Here is a 22,808-nt window from a genome sequence, read left to right as displayed (position 1 = left end):
AGCCTGGTTGGGGGCTCCAATTTCAGCCTTTCTTGGTCCCCAGGAGGTTCCTTCTTCGTCACTCTCAAACCTGCAGTGCACACGTGCCACTCAGGCACTGGTGCTGAGATATGGGGGTGTTGTAGGCAGCCCGCCCACCTAGGTAGGTACAGGTGGGAAGGGGTGGGCTGTTTGTAAACAATAAAATCAGTTAAATTTATCACCAGGTAGCAAAGTTCCAAACAGTGTCCGTGTTGCAGTAGGTCTCCCAGCAGGGGTTCTGCTCTCCTTCACTTTCACCCCCTTAGTTTGCTGCTGTCTGTAGCCATCAGAAGATAAGAAGAATATTTTGTTTTCATATCTCTTCTCCTCCCTCCTTTCCTTTCTCCTCCTCTCTGTCTCTGTCGCTCTCACAGTATGAGAGAAGCGCCACTGGAAGTATGTGTGCAAGACTTTGCCCAGCAGTGTAGACCTCTTAGTCCATCCCCACTCTCTGTCATAGCACTGCCATCCAGGTGGCTTTGATCAGAACATGGACTTGGTTTTCATGCCTCTTTACATAATCCTTTGCTGTGGCCACCATGTGTTAGATTCAAATAAAAGTAGCTGTTATTATCCCCATTCTTGCCCGGTATAGGGGGAATGCAGCGTCTTCCGCAGCCAGTCTGGGGATCTGGAGGAGCTTGTTTTCCTTTCTGGCATAAACCTAACACCTCTTTATTGTGCATTTCCAAGTCGTGCAGCTGCTGGCTCCTCACTTCCCAAGACACTTCAGCTCAAGGTCTAGGGCATCTGGGGTGTGTTGTAGACTACCGCATAAAATACAATCATAAAATTCAAGCTTCCAGAACATTTTTCATTTTTTTTTCCTCTAAGGGGCTTAACATCTGTTGTAATCCTAGGTCAGCGGGATGAACCTACCTTCTGCAGAGCTGACATGCCCCAACCCCCTACCTACCAAATTATCATTCATTTCTTACTCAGACAATTTTAGATATTTTTATTTTATACTGTCCCAGACCCAGTGTCCCTAAAATTTATAAAGTAAAATAGCATTTAAGTGTGATTCTAAAACAAAGATTTCCCTGGAGAGGATTTTACCTGGCATATCCTAATTTATTTTGTTGAAATAATATATTTATATTTTTTGAATTCTAGTTAAGTGTGTATTACATTGGTACTCACATTTGCAGAGATGAAAGATATGTTGGATCAAATGGAAGTATTAATTATAAAAACATAACTGGGTAAAAATATCAGACCCTAAAAATCTCTAGTTGCTTTTCTTCAATCATGGCCTTTTGGGCAAATATTTCCAACTCTTCTCCAAGGTGCAGAGAGAAATCATATTACCTCATTCATACATGCAGCATCCACATTTTTGATTGGGTGTTTTCATTTGATTTTCGTAGAAACTCAACTTTGCTAAAATTGCATGTTTAGATGACTTCATCTTCAGTGTCTTATGCCTTTAACCTATTCCTTGATCCTTAAAATGTATATTTTTTCTCATTTCTGATCCTGATGAGTTCTTTCTCTTCATATTTAATTATAATATACTTAAATATAAAATATAAATTTTAAAAATAAGAGACACTTGTATAGTAATTTAACATTAACAAATACTAACAATTTGCTTTCTTTTTGCCTGCTCTTTCTTTTTAAAAGAAATACAATATTGAATATTGTTACATCCTCCCTCTTTCATTCTTCTTTGTCCCTTCCAGAAGTAACCTGTATCTTGAAGTTGGCCTTTATCTTTTCTGTATATGATTTTCTAATTTGATTATGTATCCATGGGTAGCCATTTAGTGCATAAGATTATTTTGGGGTTTGGGAGTTCTTTTCTTCAATTCTGCCCCCCATTATGTAATATCCGTCTTCTTTTGCCAACCTTATTTTTCACTCTCTGTGACCCTCTGTAGAAGAGGAACCCAAGGAAAACTGAAGGTGCTCTGTCCACTTCTGTTTCCTTCTTTCTGACCCTCCCCATCATTGCTCTGACCCATCATTTTCTGACCCTCCCCATCATTGCTCTGTACCCTATTCTTACATTCTTTGCAACAGGTCTATATTGGGTGCTCAAATAACGAATGACATTGTTTTGTTCGACAGTGTTTTATTATAAATGTGATGCGAAATAACAATTCCTGCAGATGTTGAATGAAAGGACGTCAGTTTTGGACTAATGTCGTTTTACTTAGCGTCAGTTTCCAGGAACTTATGGAAGTACTGTCAGCTATTTTTCTTCCTTTATTTCTTTCTTGCTGCCTGCTGTTCAATCAATTTGATTTCTGGTTTTTGCTTTGAAAATTAATACAAGCACAGTTTTCTCTGCCCTTACTTGGGGATAGCTAAGATGATGTTACTGCAGACCTGAGAGAGGAGAGCAGTTTGATCAGTTTGTACTATAAGAAATGGCCCTGAGGTAAGAATGGGCAGAGCTTTTGTCTTGGGAGTGCTGATATTTGACAGCATCAGATCTTAATTACTAATAGTTAGTGTGCATGTTGTTTCAAAGTAGTATTAAAGGTGTTTTCCATTAGGGTAGTAGCAATCTCAGAAAAATAATTAGCTTAGCAAGACAGTTTTGATCTATATAGGAGAGATTTTTACATTTCTCTTTAGAGTATTCATAGCAAGGTTTAAGGTACACAAAAATTTTCCTTCTTTTATTTAAAGCATATTTTTTGCCTACCATGTGTTAGATAGACACATTATGAGTAGAGAGGGACTGGAGTTAAACTCTTCAGGACCACACCTGATTATGACAGATATTTAGGGCCCCGAATAGTATGCAGTCTTCTTTTTTTTTTTTTTGCAGTCTTTTTTTTTTAAGATTTATTTATTTACTTATACAATAATTGGGGTGCAGGCCAGAGGTGTGGGGGGTGAGAGAATTCACCAGAGACAGAGTGGGGATCAAAAGAGGCAGATTGACCAAAATACACTGCTGAGGGGAACAGTGGACAAGTCAGGAGAGGTCTGTTGTGCCATGTGGGTATCTCCCTGGCCGGGGATTGAACTCGTGCTGCAATTGCTGCAGATAGCTTCATAGGTTGCATTTTAACCCCTTGCGCCACCAGGGAGGCCCATAGTATGCAGTCTTAAAGTAGAAGACATATGTTTATTCAGATCCTGTAGGGAGAATATTTATCCAAATAGTCTGATGTGACAAGTCTAGGGAGGGACAGGAAGATGGAGGGAGTCTACCAGTGCTGAGCATGCATGGCCTGTGTGAGGAATGTTTTGGGGGGAATTTTATGGACTAGCAAAATCCTTGAGTTTGTTTTTTTTCAGTGTTAGAAGGAGCATTTACAGATGAACTATATGAAGTCCAACCATAGCAAGTCAATTCTATTAATAGGTACAAATTACCATCTAATTTCAATAGTTTTTTTTTTTTCATGCCCCACATTCCATCCCTTCCTGATCTCCCACATCCAAATAAAACATACAAGGAGCTAAGAACAAGAATGAAAAGGAATTCCGTAAGTTGCCTAAAATCTTTACCAGCTTAAATATATTTAAGCATATATTTAGCTTAAATACACTCCTGTGAGTCCCATGATAAGAGTGTTGGCTTCTCTCTCCATAGAGAATATGATGTAGGCCATTTATTTTCTTTCCCTGCGCACCCCAGTCCTTCATGTTTATGTCTTTACCTAGAACTCAGGAGACCCTACTTAGACCACCACTGTCTTATTCTAGTGATTTAAGTTTGTCAGTTATAACACACACACACGCGCACACACATGTTAATGAAATACCTACCGTGTAGTCACACCAGATGTGTTGGTGGGTAGAAGAGGAAGAGAGAAATTACTTAATAGTTGAAGGTAGAGCTTTCAAGTAATTTTTTAAATATACGTTTTTTCTGTTACAAAGTCCCTTTTTGGCTCACTTTACCATTTCTAGTTAAATACACAGAAAATTTTTTCTAATATTTCATGCTGGTAAATAGTAAGAATTTATATTTAACCTCTTTCCCTTCTCTTAGAAAAGAGCTTAGCCCACGAGGACCTACATTTACAGATAGTAAGGAATATCAAATATTTAGGGTTTTTGTATTTTTTTTTTCCAATCAGCAGTTTTATTTCAGGAAATTTGACTCCCTCAGAGTTGTGGCTTCTGGGAGATCATGAGAAGCCAAATGAGTATCCTGGTGACATTGACAATATTCTGCTATTGAGATGGATTTAGAATAAGGATTTGAAGTGAATTTTAAAATGTCCTAAGAATTAAGCTTTGTATTTTTGTTTCAGTAAATATAGTTTTGAGATATATAGAAGGACTCTGCTGCCCTTTGAGTTTCCCTAAATGACAGGCAGTACATATTTTATATTTTAGAAGATAGCCATTGAGGCAATAAGATCAAAACCAGATTGTTTTTTTCTCAAAAGCCTCTAAATTTGATATTATCTGTGACACAACAGCATGATAAATGTGATACTTCATGTACATAACTGTTTTCCATGTTGAGAAATAACATGTAAGTGTTTGTGAGTTAATGACTGGTGAAAAATAGGAAAAAAAAATGACTTTTTTGTGAATCAGGAGGTAGGAAGATTTATCCAAGACTTTGCACAAACTTCAGTTTAATTCTTACATTTTGTACATTTGCTGTTCACAGTTTCATCATCAAAACTAGGGTGTGCCTCTTACTCTTTTTATTTTAATTTAGATTTTATTTATTTATTTATTTGTTTTTATTTATTTTGCTGCAGCTTCTATTCTTAGTTCCACTAGTTTCTTTTGAGGTGTATTTCTAAGACCTCCAGTATGTGCTTCGCATGGTGCTTCAGGGACTTTACCTCTCAGCTCACCTAACCACAGCCTGTACCCTGGTTCTTACATAAAAACAAATAAATCTTAAAAAAATATTAAAAATATATATTTTTTAAGATTTTATTTATTTACACAAGAACTGGGGTACAAGTCAGAGGCGCGGGAGGATAAGAGAATTCACCAGAGACTGAGTGGGGAGCAGAACAGGCAGACGGACTGAAGACACTGTTGAGGGGAGCAGTGGGCAAGGCAGGAGAGGTCTGCCACACCATGTGGGTTTCTCCCTGGCCGGCTGGGAATCGAACTCACACAGCAGAGGCTGCGGACAGCTTCATAGAGCAGTGCTCAACCCACTGCGCCACCGGGGATACCCTAAACTCTATTTCTTTTACCTGATTTACCCATCCTCTCCCTCCCTTCTTCTTTGATTACCACTGCATCTTATAGTTAGGAATTCTGTTTATTCATTTGTTGGTGCTGCTTTATCTTCCACATGTGAATGAAATAATATAGTGTGTCTTTGTCTGTCTTAATTTCATAATCTCTCGGACCATCCATGTTGTTGCAAATGGCAGGATTTCATTATTATTATTATTATTTTAGCTGAGTAGTATTCCACTCATCTATCAATGGACACTTAGGTTATTTCCAACATGGACATTATGACTAAAGCTGCAGTGAATTTAAGAGTGAATATAGCTCTTGAAATTAGTGTTTTTCTATTCAGATAAATTATAATAATAAGTGGAATAGCTGGATCATACGGTATTTCTTTTCTCACCAATTGTTTACTCAAGTATATAACCAATTGCCATATTGTTCATACAAGTATATAACTGTGAGATAACAACTTCACAGTCAGACTCAGTGAGTAGCACAATAAACTTCTAGTGTGTAAGAGATTACAACTTCACACCTTCCTATGTGCATGAAGCATGTGGTATTTCTATTCTTACTGTTTCAATGAATCTCAATAGTGGGTCTACCAGTGTCAATTTCCGCAACAGCGTACCTGGGTTCCCTTACTGCAACTCTGTATTCTGATTGTCATCTTCATTGGATTTTTTTTTAACCTATGGATATTTAATAACTTTTGGGAAGAAATAATTTCAAGGAAATTTTCTTCCTTTGAAAATTTTCCTTTTCCACTTGTTATTAAAGCTCTAGCTCAGGAATCACCTTGATTTGTCATTTGCGTGTCCCACCTCCATGCTGATAGTGCTTTTCTTGCTTTTTCCTTAGTGATACAAATGAAGTCGACATACCACCCAACACTCGAGTTGGCACCAAACGCTATATGCCACCGGAAGTATTAGATGAGAGCTTGAATAGAAATCATTTTCAGTCTTACATCATGGCTGACATGTACAGTTTTGGACTCATCCTTTGGGAGGTTGCAAGGAGATGTGTATCAGGAGGTAAGTAACACTGATATCTTCAAAACTCTGCTATTGCAGCTACTACCGGGTTTTTTTTTTTTTTTCTTTCTGATCAGAAATTAAAGTTATCTTTTTTCCCACAAAATCAGATTTTCTTTTATTTTCCACTTGTATCTCTGGTAATGCAGTCATAACCCATCCAGAAAATGATATTTAACATCTTGAAATTATCATTGATTGCTTCCCTTCCTCAACCTACTGCTGATGAACCTCTTGTGGATATAGTGTCAATTTTCTCTTCCCTTTTCAAAAATCACCCTCTTATCTATGCATTGTCTCATTTCTCTCAAGCTCCTTTTGTAGCAGTTACTCCTTCAAGTCATATACTCTCTCCCACTCCTTTCCGCTTCTTACCAACCCACTGGGCTGCATCCCAACTGTAGTGCCTCTATCCCTGTGGCTTCCTCTGAGCAGATGAAGATAAGAAACATAAATGAGGGTTGGGACACTCATTCTTTAACCTGACTAATTCTTAACTTTCCTTAATACTTCCTCCACAGGCAGTTTGGAAAACATCAGTTTTTATCAAAAAGAAATTAAAATGTAAGAAATTCATGATTGGGCCTCCCTGGTGGCGCAGCGGTTGAGCGCTGGGTTGCGAAGCTGCCCGCGGCCTCTGCGGCGCCGGTTCGATCCCAGGCTGCTCCCCGGCCACCGGAGGAGGGTCCCACATGGCGCGCAGACCTCTCCTGCCGCCGCTCCCCTCAGCAGTGTATTTTGTCGGTCTGCCTGTTCTGTTCCCCGCTCTGGCTCTGGTGAAATCTCTCACCCTCCCGCGCTTCTGACTGTACCCAGTGCATGTATAAACGAACAAGCAAACAAACAAACAAACAAATAAATAAATAAAACATGCTCTATTAAAAAAAAAAAAAGAAATTCATGATTGCTCATGACAATTTTTCTATAAAAATCAGGATTCCCTAGTGAGGCTGACTTAAATAAGATATCCTTAAGTATTCATTATATTTAGTAGGAGTTATTGCTTGTAATATTTTGCTTACTGTTGATGATCCACCTTTTGTAGATACCAACACCTTTTAATTAAGGACATGAGTTTTATACTATTCAGTATTGGGTATACTGTTTATGCTTCTGCTGATGATTGTGCTCATTAAGAAAACACGTTGCCACTGTTATTCCTCCTAATGACCAATTTAAACTCATCTTCATGGAAACATGAGTGTGCCCAGGATTTTGAAAGTGTAGCATCACTTAACTAGGACTGGGATTTGTTCCTGGAACTGCCATTCATTACCTGTAATTCTTTGGCAAATTACTATACTTTTCTTTGTTTCTGTTTTCTCATCTACCTCAGATGGTCAGTGTGAGGTTTCAATGATTATAAAGAAAATTTAAACTACCTGGCCTATAAACAGTATTAAGTACATGTTAGCTATTATTATTTTTTTAAAAGATTTATTTTTTATTTATTTATACAAGCACTGGGTACAGTCAGAAGCGCGGGAGGGTGAGAGAATTCACCAGAGCCAGAGCGGGGAGCAGAGCAGGCAGAAGGACCGAAATACACTGCTGAGGGGAGCAGCAGCGGGCGGCAGGAGAGGTCTGCGCGCCATGTGGGACCCTCCTCTGGTGGCCGGGGAGCAGCCGGGGATCGAACCGGCGCTGCAGAGGCTGCGGGCAGCTTCGCAACCCAGCGCTCAACCGCTGCGCCACCGGGAGGCCCAGCTATTATTTTTAACGTTATTAATCTTGGTTGGTCAAGGCTTAACTTGTATTTAGATTCATATTTTAATATAAGGAAGAAAAGTTAACCTGCAGGCACTCATGCTTTTATAGGAATATTGATGTAATGCCTTCTAATCACTCTAGGAATTCTGAGGCTCTTATAAACAATTTACTTTCCTCTAAAGTGAGAGAACACTTTTGTCCAAAAGGAAATTTATCGCAGGGAATTTTTACTAACCAGATAGGAAATAAATTTCCTATCACACCTTTGAAGACGAAAGCCAAAATGTAAGTTGGGCTGTGATCCCATGCTTTATAAAGAGGAGATGAATCTATTTTTTAATAATATGCTTATTTAAGTCAAGTTTAAAGAATCTGAAGGAGTAGCAGTAGAAGAATACAAGATTACTTTTCTAATTATGTCTTTTTGAATACCTAAATTAACAGGGCTGCAAAAATCCTATCTATGAAATCCTGTGGCCTAGAATACAGAAAAAATGATTTTTAGTTTGAAAAAAATCTAGCTGTGTAAACAGCAGAGTGTTCATCATTTTGCTAGGTCTAACTTTGCCTGTGGGAACTTTACAGGCACTAAAATGTTCCCTTATTCCTTCAAGAGATAGTTACATATTTGTCAGAGAGTAGACTACCTCGTCTACCCCACGTTGACTGTATGGTCTTCAAAACCAGGTTTCCTCATCTGTATGTTATGGATGAAAAATGCTATTTAACGAACATATTTGTGATAAATTTAATAACATAAATTATGTAGTACCTCCGTGCCTGGTATGTAGTTGGCTCTCAACAAATGAGTTCCTTTTCTCTTTCTAGAGAGGCAAAGCATACAACTGGTCTCCAGCACTTTCCTTTATGAAGATAGTCCATGTACTTTGGGTAAGGTAGACATATCCAGATGTAGGTTTTACAAATTTTGGAAAGAAAACCAAGAAAAAAGTTTACAGGTATTAGACACAAAATTAAATGGCAACTAAAGTGGAAAATTTGATAACTTGACTGCATGATACAAAAGGAGCAGTTCTGTAGTTCCAAGATAGACTTGGATTTATAATTTTATGTGGTTGGGGCTATCTGTTTTGGTATATACACCTGCTAAACATCCGTCCAGTAGTGGCACTGAGGAAACTATGAGATGAATAAAAGAGACAAGGTAGACTCAAGAGCTTTTAGAGCTGTTGTTTTGAGAATTAGAGAAGGAAAACATGAAATGAAGGACGTGTCTTCAGTGCCTTAGAAACTGTTTCCTATGTTATCTCTTACAGAAATGAAACGCACTGAAAGGAAATATTAGTGTAGATACTGTATATTATTCCCTGTGGTCTCAGCAGGTGCAGAATAAATGTTGAGTGGGGATGGTCTGAGAAAACTTTTGAACATTCTGGTCCCTTATGATTATGCACGGGTTTGAGTTTGCAAGGGCGTAATGCAGTCTCTAGGTTTCGTGAGAGTATACCCCCAGTGAATTTTATCAGTGCCAAACTGGTGGTATCCTCTTTTTCACACCAAAAGCAATGATATTTCTATGAGATGATTTAAGATAGTGAATAAAGGTGTTCTGGAGCTTGTTTAGAGCAGCATCCTCTGAGGACAGAGATTGCTTATAATTTTGTGAGGAGTTAATCAAAAAGATTGAAATGAACACACAAGTAGGGTGCTTTTTTAAAGGACAAAAAGAAAAATATAGAAATTAAAATACTAGGAAAAGTGAAATGACATAGAATTTAGCCCAATAAACATACATTTCCCTACAGATAAACATAGATTTATATCTCTTACCACCTTTTTCAACAATACATATATTCTTTCCAAGAAGTGATTTATTCTTTGCAAAAAATTTTGATAAATGCAAGAAATTTTCAAAAGAAACTAAAAATCAGACACTCCTTGCACCTTAAAAAATGGTTAATATTTTTAGGTGTGCATAGTCTTCCAAAATGTGTAAAAATATTTTTTATGATAAAGCAGAAAAAATGTAAATCTGACATTTTATTCAGGTTCAATACACTGCCAAATTTTTTATGAAATTTGTAATCTCATGCTGCAGTAATATACACAGTCACATATTATGCAGTATGAGTTTGGGATATGTCTGCCAATTTTGTGTTGAGATATATTTTTTTTAACTTGGCAAACAAGAGCCTTTACAAAATTGGAAATAAGTTTCAGATGCTGGTTTTACTTAGCTTTGGAAATTAGAATAAAGGTTTGAAGACCTATAATAATGTTTCTTTAGGTTTTCCATTCATTTTGAAAATTAGATTATATAATTTATGCACTTTTTTTTCAAGATTCATGTTGTTCTTTTCAGTCTGACTTTGTTTTTAGTACTGCTAGAACTTTCCTTGGAGAACAGTTTGTATGTTAGATTTTTATTTTCACTTCAAAGAAAATAATAATAAGCATAAAACCGCATTTTCAGGTATAGTGGAAGAATATCAGCTTCCATATCACGATCTAGTTCCCAGTGACCCCTCTTACGAGGACATGAGAGAGATTGTGTGCATCAAGAAGCTGCGGCCCTCCTTCCCCAACCGGTGGAGTAGTGATGAGGTAAGACCTGAGGCAGTCATAACTACCTCCAAACAGACATTTTTCCTTTTGCCGCAATCCCAGATACACACAACAGGAATCCTCCTCCTTTGTTTGATGATGACAGTAACGGTGCCTCATTGCCAGTCATTTATCCATGGAGCTAAGTGTAGTGTGTTAAATTATCTATCCCTTTTTCCAATTTGATTTTACTACTTCCACAATATATTTAGTGAGTTAACATTTAGCCTACGTAACAGATAACATTGTTCCATTTATTTGCGATGTCCTGACATTTGCACAGAGGTAGTAATTTCGCTGCGTGTGTTTTTAAAGCACCATGAATTTTCTCCATGTCAGACCCACACGCAGCATGATAGGAGAAAAGACAGGCATCTGAAGAATTTGATTTTCCCTGCTCTACTTTGGTATAAGTGACCTATTGGGAAGTGTGGCTGTGCTGTAGATCCTTGTTAATAGGGAGAATGAGTTATGATTTGAACTAATCCACATTCAGCTATGCCCTAAGACTGTGAAACCTGACAGGCAGAAAAGGAACTGCTGCAAGGAGGACCTTTCCTTTCTAATTCTGGTCATCCTGCTCATCCTCTTCACCCACCCTTCATCCTAAGGGCTCCCCAAGTCCTAATGTGCTCTGTAAATAGGAACATTAGAAGTAAATTTGAAATGTCCCCAGGGAAAATGTTAAGTCTTATCAAACATTCACCAAAGCCAGTGCAAACACATGACAGAGAGCACTGTTTGTAAAGTAGTTCTTCAGTGTAAAATGCACTTAAAAATAACTTTTGGTTCATTGCTTTTGTGTTGAGTCACTGAAATGTTGAATAATACATATGTTTTCCAATGAACTGTGCAGAAATCTTTGAGATCCTGATGTTAGAGAATTGTGAAAGTGGTTGTAGGCATAGGTATGGCTCAAAATCCCTTCACTGAGGATTTCTAATGAAGTGAGATTGTGCTTTTCAACAGGAGGACTAATAATTGATGTACTACAGGAGAACACAGGAGAAAGTTTTATTGAAGCTACGCATAGGTCATTAATCTCGTTAAATTGTAGTCTGTGATGCTATTATGTAGCAGACAGCTGTGATTTAAGAATAACCATATTTGCTTGAAAGGTATGGAATTAGATAAAAGATTTAACCTTAGCAAGTGTTACAAACAATCTGAGAGCAAAGAATAGAATACAGACTCCATAGCAACCACCTTTTTGTTCCTCTCATAAGGAAGACATGAATATCCGGCTGTCACTTAAAATTATGCATAAAAAAGAATTTTTATGAAATTTCATGTGTACACAATTTCAGAGTATCTCTTAAAATTTTAGTATTTACACTTAAATATCTAAAATTAAAAGCTGGGTATCCAACGTCAACCTTGCAGTTAATACATTTTTCTAGTGTTATTCCAGTTTTCCTTTTCCCTTCCACAGTGTCTGAGGCAGATGGGGAAGCTCATGATGGAATGCTGGGCCCATAACCCCGCATCAAGACTGACTGCCCTGCGTGTTAAGAAAACACTTGCCAAAATGTCAGAGTCTCAAGACATTAAACTCTGATTCAAGGGGAAAAGTAAGCCTCTCTGCAGAAAGCCAGTAGACATTCTTCTGTTTGTGGGCAGAGAAAAAGATGTTCCCAAGCATCTGCATTACAAGCCTTGAACAGTGTCCACTTCCTGGTGGGCTTGCCTCGCCTCTCAGGGAGCAACCTGGACAAGACAGAGAAGTTCCCAGAAACAGACTCATGTGTGTCTGTCTGCAGAAGAGAGAAATTGCTTGGTAACTTGTTCAAGATATGATGCATGTTGCTTTCTAAGAAAGCCCTGTATTTTGGGATTGTCCTTTTATTTTTTCAAAAGATGATTTAATTTTGCCAAAATAAATAAATAATGTAGAGGTTTTAAGGTTTATACTATTATAGTTTAAATGATAACAAAGGCTCTTCTTAAAAACCCTGCTGGAGGATAAGTTAAAATATGTGCTCTTTCATTGGTAAAATTTTGTTGCACTCTGAAAACCAAAACATAGTCTGTGAAGTTGGAGAACACAGCGTGGAACTCATTCTGGAAGCCCCCACCCCCACCTCCTCTGACCACTTTGGCTAGCCCTGATTCGGGCCTGGCCACAGCAATGTGAATGCGCCTGGGTACAAGTATCACCTGTCTGGGAACCGAATTTGGGGATTCCCCCAGGTGACCTTTTGCAGCTTCAGATGATATGAAACAAATGAAGGTTTTCTGTGACTATTAGAAGAAATACGTGTTGATACTGTTCTTGAGAACCACTTTGTGTTTCTGATTCTGTTAGGCCTTTCTTTAATGGCAAAATCCTGTCCTTTTCATTAAACACCAACAATGCTTTCTTTTTATGTGTAGAGAAATGACCCATGCATACGTTTGATCTCTTAAATGGAAGGATCAAAAGTAAATACGATAGAGACAGTTTAAAATAGAGACAGTTTGCTCTTGTGCTGTAAGAAGAACTTGTCAACAAGGTAAGGGAGGAAGGTGCCTGGTTTGTCTCTTATGTTTGTAGAAACACCATTCTCAAAAGCACAAGGGGAAAGTATGCATGCCTTCTTTTGTATAGTGAAAGATGTTTTTGTTTTGTTATTGCCTGTCTTTATTGTGTCTGAATGAAGGGAAGGAGAGGAAGCATCTGTCAGGTTAATTTAGTTAAGTTTTAATTTAAAAATAGTTAAATGCAACCTCCAAATAGGGCAGCATGGGAGATCTTGTGGAGGCCACAAAATATTATGGCTGCTGTGATTTATTATTCTAGAGTAGATTTAAATTGAGTATGTACATCTTAAGTGATAATATCTCATCTTAGAAATGCTGACACTATTTTATTTTATTCTCATGATGTTCAATTCACTTTTTAATTTATTATTATTTCTTCTCTGTGGCACTTGTGCAAAACATCTCTTTGCCTACTCAGTTTTAAGGTTTTTAACTTTTGAACAACATGAGTAAAATCATTGATAGGGCCAGTGTTCCTTCACAACATGAATATAATAAGGTTTAAAACTGAACACATCCCTCTCAATGTTGTTCAACTATATTTCCTTACTGTGGTTTTCTTTTAATTCTTAGAAATGCTGTAGTTAGTTTAGTAAAGAATTTGGAAGCACTTCCCCTTGGCCTTTTAATAAGGATGTTCCTTCCAGAATACTCCAGGGGGCAGTGTCTTATAACACATGTTCACCAGTTGGTGACTGAAGAATGGAGGGTTTTTGAAAATTTGACAGCTATAATAAAAATGAGAAAATATTTTCCTCACTTCTAAAGTAGGCTTGCGATTTGTTCATCCAGGAAACATCTGCGAGCAGAAAGGGGTTGTGAGCTGTGCTTACAGTTTGAGAGCATCACAAGGAGAAACAATGTTCTGTATTCAGCACTTGTTTCCCAATGCTTTGTAGCCACACTTTGTTTGTAACAAAGGATTTTCTTAATTCTTAAATATAGAAAAAAAAAATCTGTTTTTTCAAAACTGAGAAACAGTCCCAAAGTCACTTGTAATCAAAGGTTGCTTTTACTGAGATTAAAATCACCTGAATGCCAAAAGTTCCTTTCACATGTGTCAAATTGCATTCTTTGTTGCAGCTTAGAAGGAATATGTGACTGAAAGTATGATAATCATTCTGAGTCTCCAAGAGAAACTTCAGTGCCTATCAGATCATCTACAAACAAATAAGTAAACATTTATGCCAGTCAAGTGTGGGGGCATGTTTGTGTTTCTTGATTTTCCCTAAATTTAGGTAAGATTGGGTTTACGTCTTAGATAAAAATGTCTTTTTATTTTTGCTAAATCTTTGTACATTGATACTTCAAATTAGAATATTTTTTGGAGAAGGGATGATTTGAAAGAAAACTAGATGTTTAGAGAAGTGTTGTTTCCATCGAAGAGGAGATAGACATTTAAATAGCATCCATATTTCTTCTATATTGTTTGGCCGTTGTGAAAAAATTGATAGCTTATTTTCTAGTCTCCAACCTGTTTTACTCACTATGAACATTTAAAAGTTATTCTTGAAATAGTTTTGAAAGACCTTTTCTGTTATAGTCTTTCAATGAGACAATTATTTTATGAGATTTTTCTTCCTATATTACCAAATCCTCCTTACTTATGAATTACTAAATTATTCTTAAAAAGAGTCTACCTGCTCACTTCCAAATAGTTCTGTTTGATTTTTGCCTGTCTAAAACAGCAGAAGTGGATTTTTTTTCTTCCAATAGAATAAATAGGGACCTGAGAATTAATAATGTAGTCGATTTCTCATGTTCAGGACTATTTCAAAGACTAAGATTTTCTTTTAACCCCTCCCCAAAGGAATCCAGTTGTTAACTAATGCAAGTTTTGTATGCTAAGATGTTCAGGTTTATAGTTTATGTATGTGTATATATCATATAAATATATATGTCTATATAAATATGTTTAGTTTGGAGTCTGGCATAACTCCAATATGTGGATTAGAGAGTAAAGTGTTATAGATGATAAAGTACTAAAGACGCATAATATTTATTTATGAAAGTGTGTAGATTGTTAATCACAATGACAGTGCTATGAACATGTGTATGAGGAGACAGGCCTTTGACCTCCTGGAAAGTACCGCTCAAATATTCGTGGCCATTCTTTTAATTTTCAAAGCATAAAGTTTCTTAGAAAACATGCTAAGATTTTATTTACAGGGAATTTTTTGACACATTTCAACTGTTGTTGAACAAGTCAGAGATAGCAAATACTTAATGACTTACAGTCATGAATATTCATTAGACGTTACAGTGGTTTATGTTGATGGTCTGTTCTGATCTTCTTTGTTTGTAGGTGGAAAGGCACTGAAGTACAATTTTTTAAACTTGAATAGTTCTGTAGTTATATGTCCTTAGAAAATTCAGATACATAGCAGTGGAAATAAAGGAAGTGGCATCAGAAATGATTTAATTTAGCAATTATGATTCCGCTTGTAAAACAAAACAAAAAAACAATGCCATATTTTTTTTGAGAAAAGTTGGCAGTATGTAAGGGGTTTTGTTTCAAAAGAAGAATCATTTGTGTTCTTTTGGGGAGCCAGTGCCTTATTGAATTTGTATATACTGTAATTATTCAGGACTAGGGAACAAGCAGTTGTGTTGTATTTGTTACAAATTGTATATGGCTTTGTTTTAACATTCTCCCGAATAAAATGGTTTCATTCTCCCCTTGGAAACAACATGTCTGTTATCTTAAAGTCTTTTCTTTTTTTCTTGTGTGAAAATACCGCATTGTAATAGTCGAGAAGCCAGCCATGAAGGAGAGGATGCAGGTAAGTTTGTACATTTGGTGGCAGAGGAGCAAGAGAAGTGGTCTGATGACTCCTATTTTCTCTGTCATTAGGAGGCACAGTCATCTGTTGACAGTGACAGGAAAGGTGGGGAAGTCACTGGTTTGAGAGAAGTGTGAAGGTTTAAAATTGCACTGTGGAAAATGACCGCCAGCCAGCTATCGCAATGGCGAGGGCGGTTAAGATTGATGATACTATCTCTGTAGCTTAGTGGCCCAAAGTGTGGCCTTCGGATCACCAGGCAGCCTGATGTAATGCAGTCTCACTCAGTCCCTCGTTGTGTGACAGTAGCACATTTTGACCTCTTGAAGACTCACTTCTGCTTGAAAATGAGAGTGTTGATACACACTGTGTGAAATAGTTCTGAAGATGAAATGAAAGAACTCACGCACCAAGCATGAGGTTAGCACTCACTGTCGCTAAATATTACAGAATCATAGTGCCACTTTCCTATCTTGACTTATTATTTTATTTTTCTCTTGCCAACCTAAATATAGACATGAAGGCTGTAATAACTGAATTCATTCAGAGTTGGAGTGTATCAAAACATCTGCAACAGTGGGTCATGGGAAGTAAGATTTATCATTAAAGGGATGGGTGATATATGGGCCAGAGTTAGGGAAGGAGTTAAGAGGGGCGGCAACCAGGGCTTCCCTGGTAGTTAAGTCTCAGCCCTTTCACTGATACAGCCTGAATTGGATCCCCAGCCGGGGGATCCCTAACCCACATGGTACAGCAGACCTCTCCTGTCTCACTCACTGCTCCCCCTAGCAGTGTGTTTTAGTAGATCCTCCTATTCTGCTCCCCTTTCTGTATATGGTAAATCCTCTCATCCCCTGCTCCTCTGGCTGGCACCCTAATCCTTATAAAAATAGGAGAGCAACCAAGAGATCAAAAGAAACCAGGTCAGAGGACAAACAACCATCATGGGGGTGAAGTGGTAGGGCAGTTACAGAGCAAGAGTCTGGTTAGAATCTAGAGGGGGCAGCAAATCAAGGACAGGGGTGGGTGAGACACAAGAATGCATGGATTTGTTAGTGGACAAGATTGATGATGATGAAAGAGAAACCACAAAGGTAGCCCTCTAGATCCTGTGGGTTTTGCTTTGTTTTTTCAAAGATTTATTTATTTATTTATGCAAGCACTGGGTACAGTCAGAAGTACGGGAGGATGAGAGACTTCACCAGAGCCAGAGCAGGGAACAGAACAAGTGGACTCATGAAATACACTGCTGAGGGGAGCAGCAGGCGTGGCAGGAGAGGTCTGTTGCGCCATGTGGGACCCTCGCTGGTGGCCGGGGATGGAGCCAGCAGTAGAGGCTGTGGGCAGCTTCACAGCCTAGCATTCAACCGCTGCGCCACCAGGGGAGGCCCCAGATCCTATAGGTTTTGAATCCACCTCCCCTCCCGGGATATTGACAGTCTAGCAAGAGGAAGACTGTGAGGCAAAATTCTCAAAGGCTACAGGAGATTGGGTGATGTCAGTGAGGGGGTAGTGGCTCGAAGGCCTGAGGTGTCCTCAGGTGCAGAGCGGTGGTAATTATAAGGGCAAAGACTTAGAAGCAGCAGAACTGTGTGAGGAAGACCCTGTCCTTCCTCCCTGCTGTGAGAAAATGGAAAAATGAGGCCATCACTGTTGTCCCTGACACAACATTCCCAGGGGAGGAGACAGTACCTACAGTATCCTCCGCAGAGTCAGCAGGGACATGTGCAGCTACTTCCCCATAGACAGGGAATCCTACGGGGCGGCATGGAATGCTTGCTTTGGAGGGTCGGTTGGAGATTGAATTAGGAGAGAGGAAATGTGGAATTGTTGGGTGAGGAGAGTATGGTAAAGCTTGCATCTTAACAGTTACAGGAGACTCAGAAGTTTCTCTTATTAACTGTGCTTAGCCAGATGCACTTAAGCTAAATGAAATCATCCCACCACTGGGAATCAGATGGACTGAGCTCACATGAGCTCACAGAATACGCTTCCTCCATTCTGTGGAAGTATACACTCTGAGTCACAATGTTCTCTCCTTCAAATAGGGATAAAAGTCCCCCACATCATGAGGCTTTTGTGAGCAAGGACTTAGATGACTGTGTGAAGTCTGAGGCAGCCCCGTGCCAAGCACATAGCAGGTGCTCATAAATACTGCTTTTCTTACAGTTATTAGTTCTACAGAAAATAGAGCTAGCAGCATTTTAAAGCAAGCCTCTCCCACCCTCTCCTCACTCCATGTCTATGGGCTGTGGGATTTCCCAGCATGGCTGAGGTAGAATCCAGCCAGGTTCTGTCTGCGTTAGTCATTTTATAAATACAAACTTGGTGGTTCCATCCGGTCAGAGCAGCAAAGTACAGGTGACCCTACCCTCACAAGGTCATTTATTTCCTCAAAGTAGCTACTACCCTTAGTATCCAGATGCGGGGACTGATGATATTTTTTGCCTGGCAGCTTGCTGGCACAAAAAGGAGACCAAGTCTCAGAACTCTCCAGAAGCTGCAACTTTGAGACAGATTCTCAGGTGATGCCCACACTGAGTTGACTTTGAAAATCCCTTCTGAGGTTCAGCTTACCAAAGGGGAATTCCAACTGCCAACACTCCAAATTTGGGCTAAACAGGTGGTATCAGGCTGTGCGCCCTTTTGTTCTTTAATTGAATTTCTATTCTAGATAGAGTTAGATTCTCTTGTTTATCCACAGCCAACCTCCGGTTTTATGCAGGTTCAGCTTACATGGTGTCACCACTTCCTTCACCCAAACATTTTCATCTGTGGCCCCAGCTGTGAATCTGTCTTCAGTTACTATGTACCTTGAGTGGGCAGTTTCTAGCACTGGCACAATTGCTTGCAAACACTCCTGGGCTGACCAGGCTGAGAGAAGGCATGGCTGGGGGCAGCTGTGGTGCATCTAAGGACACTTCTCTAGGTAGCTCCCTCCCTGAGGACAGGGCTGCCTTTGTGTCCCTGGCAGTTTCAGTGCTTTCCACTGAGGATTGGGAACCTTTTGCTTGCTCACCTTAAGAGAGACCTTGGTTGGTCATGGATCAAGTTGGCATGCGCAGCATTGGCCATAGCCCTGGGCACCCTGAGGCATTGGCCTTTCATGTCCTGCCTATTAGTTCAATGATTTGCAAACTTCATTTCAAAGCAAAATTTGGAGAGTAGGGTCTCTTGCCCATTTTATTCACAAGCTCTCCAAGACATTCTGGAGCTGCTATTTTGGCATGCCTGTTCTCATTCTCAATTGCTTATCTATTACCTGAAAGCGTAAAAAACTCAAATGCACCTAGCTTACCCCAGGCCCAGGAAACCAGAATTCTGGGGGTGAGTTCTAACATTAGGTTTTCTAAAGCTGCCGTGATATTTCCAGTTGCAGAGCCTGCAAAGCACTGTTCTAGAACCTCATTCTGTGAGCTTAGGCTGTGAGCACCAACCATGCAGGATCCAGGAACTATGTGTTGCACTGAAGAAATGTGATGACTTTGCACACAGAGGACGCTTTGCTATGAAGGAATCAGGGAGGCTGCACTCTGTTGCTTATAAATATAATTTATTACCAGTTTAAAAATTCTTTCTTACATTTTGTACATGTTCACTGACAGAATAAATGCAGGCAATTTACAAACCAAGGGGACTGCAGGAAAAGTGAGGAGAGGTAGCCAGGGAGAGAGAAGAGGACACCCAGAGCCGCACCAGACACCTCTACTGCCCTGCGCCCAGAGGGCGCTCTTCCTCACCAGGGCTTTTCTAGAAAAGGAATTGCATAGAAGATACAGCAAGAGAGAACCCACATCAACAAAGAAAGAGTGTTCCACATCTGAAAAGTCAAAGTTGTCTTGTTGTATTTAAAAAAGTAAAATAAAGCACAAAACCTCAACCTGACATGACTGCTGGGGATTTTTCTCTGACAAACATTGGTGGTCTTCTTTATAAAGAGCAAAGAGAAGCTCACCAACTTGCCACAGTTCAACATTAAACTCAATGAACACAATGTCCTGCAACCAACACACACACACACACACACACACACACGGTTGTGGTGATATTCCCTGCAGTTGGGCTAAATGCATTAGTCTGGAGGTGAGGCCTTCACTACCTCATCCTCTAGGTAGAAGAAAGAGGGAAGGAGAGAATGCAAATCACACATTCAATGTGTTCTGATTGTTTTCCTCTTTCTTTTCCAAGGCCTGGAGGATATACGTTTGAATCTGTCCCCCTCCATTTACAGGTGTTGAGACTAAGAGTACAAAAGGGAAAAGGCATTTCTCCCTGGCTGTAGAGTTCGTGCTTCTTTATGCCATTCTAGAACAGGTTTGTTTTATCGTCCAGAACAGAGCTTAGGTTGTGATTCTCTGATGTTGCCTCATCATGATGCTGAGTTTCAAAGGCCCAAGGCTCATCAAAACTTAGATAATCTACCTAGGATTCCCCTTTGAAACTCAGATATATTGAGGGTGACTCCATCCTGGGTCTGTGCCAGCAGGTTCAGTAGCAGGTCTGCTCGTACCAGTTCCAGCAGGCCTTGGGAATTTAAGGATGACATACAGGATTTAGGCATATTAGTTAGAGACCCTGAAATGCTACAGGCTTCAGCAATTTATCATTTTGCTGAGGCAAAAGTCTGAAATGGCAGAGTAAGAGGCTGGTACAGTAGCGAATAATTCGGGGGAGGCAGCAGACTGTATCTCTGGGCAGGTCTCCTGTTTTCCTCTCACCAACTAGTGGCCAGAACTCTTAAAGACATTCTGTAGGAATTCCCAACTTGTGACACCAGAAGCTCTCTGGACAGATTTTTTTTCAGCACGCAAGAGTCTAAATATCTAAGGGGGTGGGAAAGCACCCCTTATAACTGTTTGGTTTTGTGTATCATCCATTTGTGTGTTTTGTTATTTTTTTTTCCTGACCATTTGTTGTGGTGTGCCCCTCTCAGCCATGCTAAAATAGTTCTGGGGTCAGACCTTACATTAAGTTGAATGAGCCCATTAATATTCCCCACAGATCAATATAGGGAGGTAACAGGCCCAGCAGAAAACCTGAAAGTAGTGAACTCTTCTGAGGGCAGATTTGTGAAATACAATTTTAAAAATGGGGACATCACAAGGCTGATAAGACTGAAGTGTAAAACTTGAGAAAAACCACCAGGGAAAACCTAAGGCCATGTCCCTACTTTTTAAAGTTAGCCAAGTTTCAGGCATGGAACCTGGACATGTTTCCTATTCCATTTGTCTAATGTGACCAGATTGGACATAGGCTTAAAACAGCGCTGGTGGCAGAGTATTTATCCCCCTTTAGACTCATTCCATTAATAAAAACCGGTAGAGAGGCAAGGGTAATCTGTCAAAGTGATCATTACAGCCAGAGATTATATAAATAGATTCCTTAGGATAGAGAAACAGCACTTCACTGCACAGATGCAAAATTCTAAGGATTTCAATCAGTATTAGCTCAGCAAGGTTAAAAAAATACAAAAACAAAAAGTGTAGTACTTGGTATTACGAGGCACTCTAAAGGTAAAAAATTGTTTTATTAACCAGATAATAATAAAAATATTTCCTTATTCGATCTATAAAATCTAATGCTCATTGACTATAATCATCTTCACAAGTAATTGGTGTTGAGCAATGGCATTCTGATTCACAAAAGCTCCTCTGTTCTTAAAGAATATGGATAAAACCCAATTTCATTTCAGATGTTTCCATGGTCATCCTTTCTCTTGTTGGCCTTGGAATTGTACTGAGGTCTTTCTATGTCAAACTGGTAACTAGTCCCAGCAGCTGCTTGGCAAAAGCTAAAACTCACATTCAACTTGAGACATGCAGTGTACGAATGAGTTTATGACATATGAGAGTCATAATGACATGGGAAACTTAAGTGAAAATGCTAAGAATAAGAGGAATTTATGTATTTGGGATAAATATTTTCCTGTGTCTTTTTTTTTGTCAGAAAGGTCTTGTTGACTCTTTGTCACACAACTTTCAGTTTCTGTATTAAACTCAGGGTAGCTTGCGTTACCTACCACTAGATGGCAGCAAGCACAAGTGATAGGTTTTCCCATACACATGAAGTTAAGTCCATCTTTCCTCACAGTCTAGAACTCCGAGGAAGGGAAGGCAGGACATAGCACAGGGTGGATGATGAAATAGTTCACTCTGAAATGAACAGTTAAGTCTGGACCTTCTAAGTTTGAGGGAAACCTATCAGCTTTTACTCTATTCCAAAGGAAAAAAAAAAAACCAGAATTCATAGTGAAAATAATTTGACATAAATGAATTGTATGTCTGGAATTTGCAGTCACTTATTGGGGAACATAACAGAATTCTAAGTGAGTTTCTCACTTAGCAGGAATCTGTCACTGTTCCCTTTTCTGATGCTGAGATGTTGAACCATAATTTGAGCATTTGAATTGAACCCCAAAGGCATCAATGGCATTACAACACAGTTTCTGTTATGGCCAATGTTTTTGTGTTGATAACTATTATTTTTTTTGCAAAAGATTTGCAATTAATTTATAAATTTGTATAGCTAAACATCTTCTCCTGTCTAATTTTTGCTAGACGTAGAAGTTCCTTTGAGCATCCTTCAGATTTCTAATTCTTGATTTCCAGGGTTGATAACCCCTCAAACCAGTAAAGATAGGCAATATGAAGAAGTTATTTCAAGATACAACAGTGGATAACAGTTCTTTCCTCCTCCACCAGATCTTTTTTAACATCTGTTTTTAAAAAAGTGTATGTGGAACACATCTCTATTATCTTTTGATCAAATATCCAGAGGTATACACATGGTCCAGTAAACTTGCAATCTCTACCTATCATAATGTGTGACTTACTTGTACATATGGGGCAGAGGGTGACCTGAGAGAGACTGACTATAGAATAGATGCTTGAACCAGGAGGTAAGAAATAAATGGCATGAAAGCAGATGATCCATGCCAAGACACCAGTAGTTTCTCATGGATGAAGATGAAGGAGTCTGAGAATATCAGTAAGTCATCAAAATAAAAGAAATTTATGTGGAAAGAAGGGAAAAATGTTTATAATGA

At 39.0% G+C, this 22,808-nt stretch overlaps 1 protein-coding gene across 2 annotated transcripts in view; it reads left to right on the top strand.

Annotated features, from left to right (window-relative positions):
* The window catches only part of BMPR1B (bone morphogenetic protein receptor type 1B), a gene marked incomplete at both ends in the record, with an annotated part of 143,980 nt that extends 131,962 nt beyond the window's left edge, over positions 1-12,018 (top strand). For both annotated transcript variants that reach the window (XM_084233860.1, XM_084233861.1), the window contains 3 exons: positions 6,010-6,185; positions 10,330-10,460; positions 11,893-12,018. In XM_084233860.1, coding sequence (XP_084089986.1) covers positions 6,010-6,185; positions 10,330-10,460; positions 11,893-12,018 — 433 coding nt within the window. The remainder of the gene's footprint in view (positions 1-6,009; positions 6,186-10,329; positions 10,461-11,892) is intronic.
* Positions 12,019-22,808: the final 10,790 nt, after the last annotated feature.

The sequence above is a fragment of the Talpa europaea genome (genome assembly GCF_964194135.1).
Source record: "Talpa europaea genome assembly, chromosome: 5".
NCBI classification, from domain to species: Eukaryota; Metazoa; Chordata; class Mammalia; order Eulipotyphla; family Talpidae; genus Talpa; species Talpa europaea.
The sequence above is the reverse complement of the archived record's forward strand: the minus strand, read 5'-3'. Positions and strand labels throughout refer to the sequence as shown.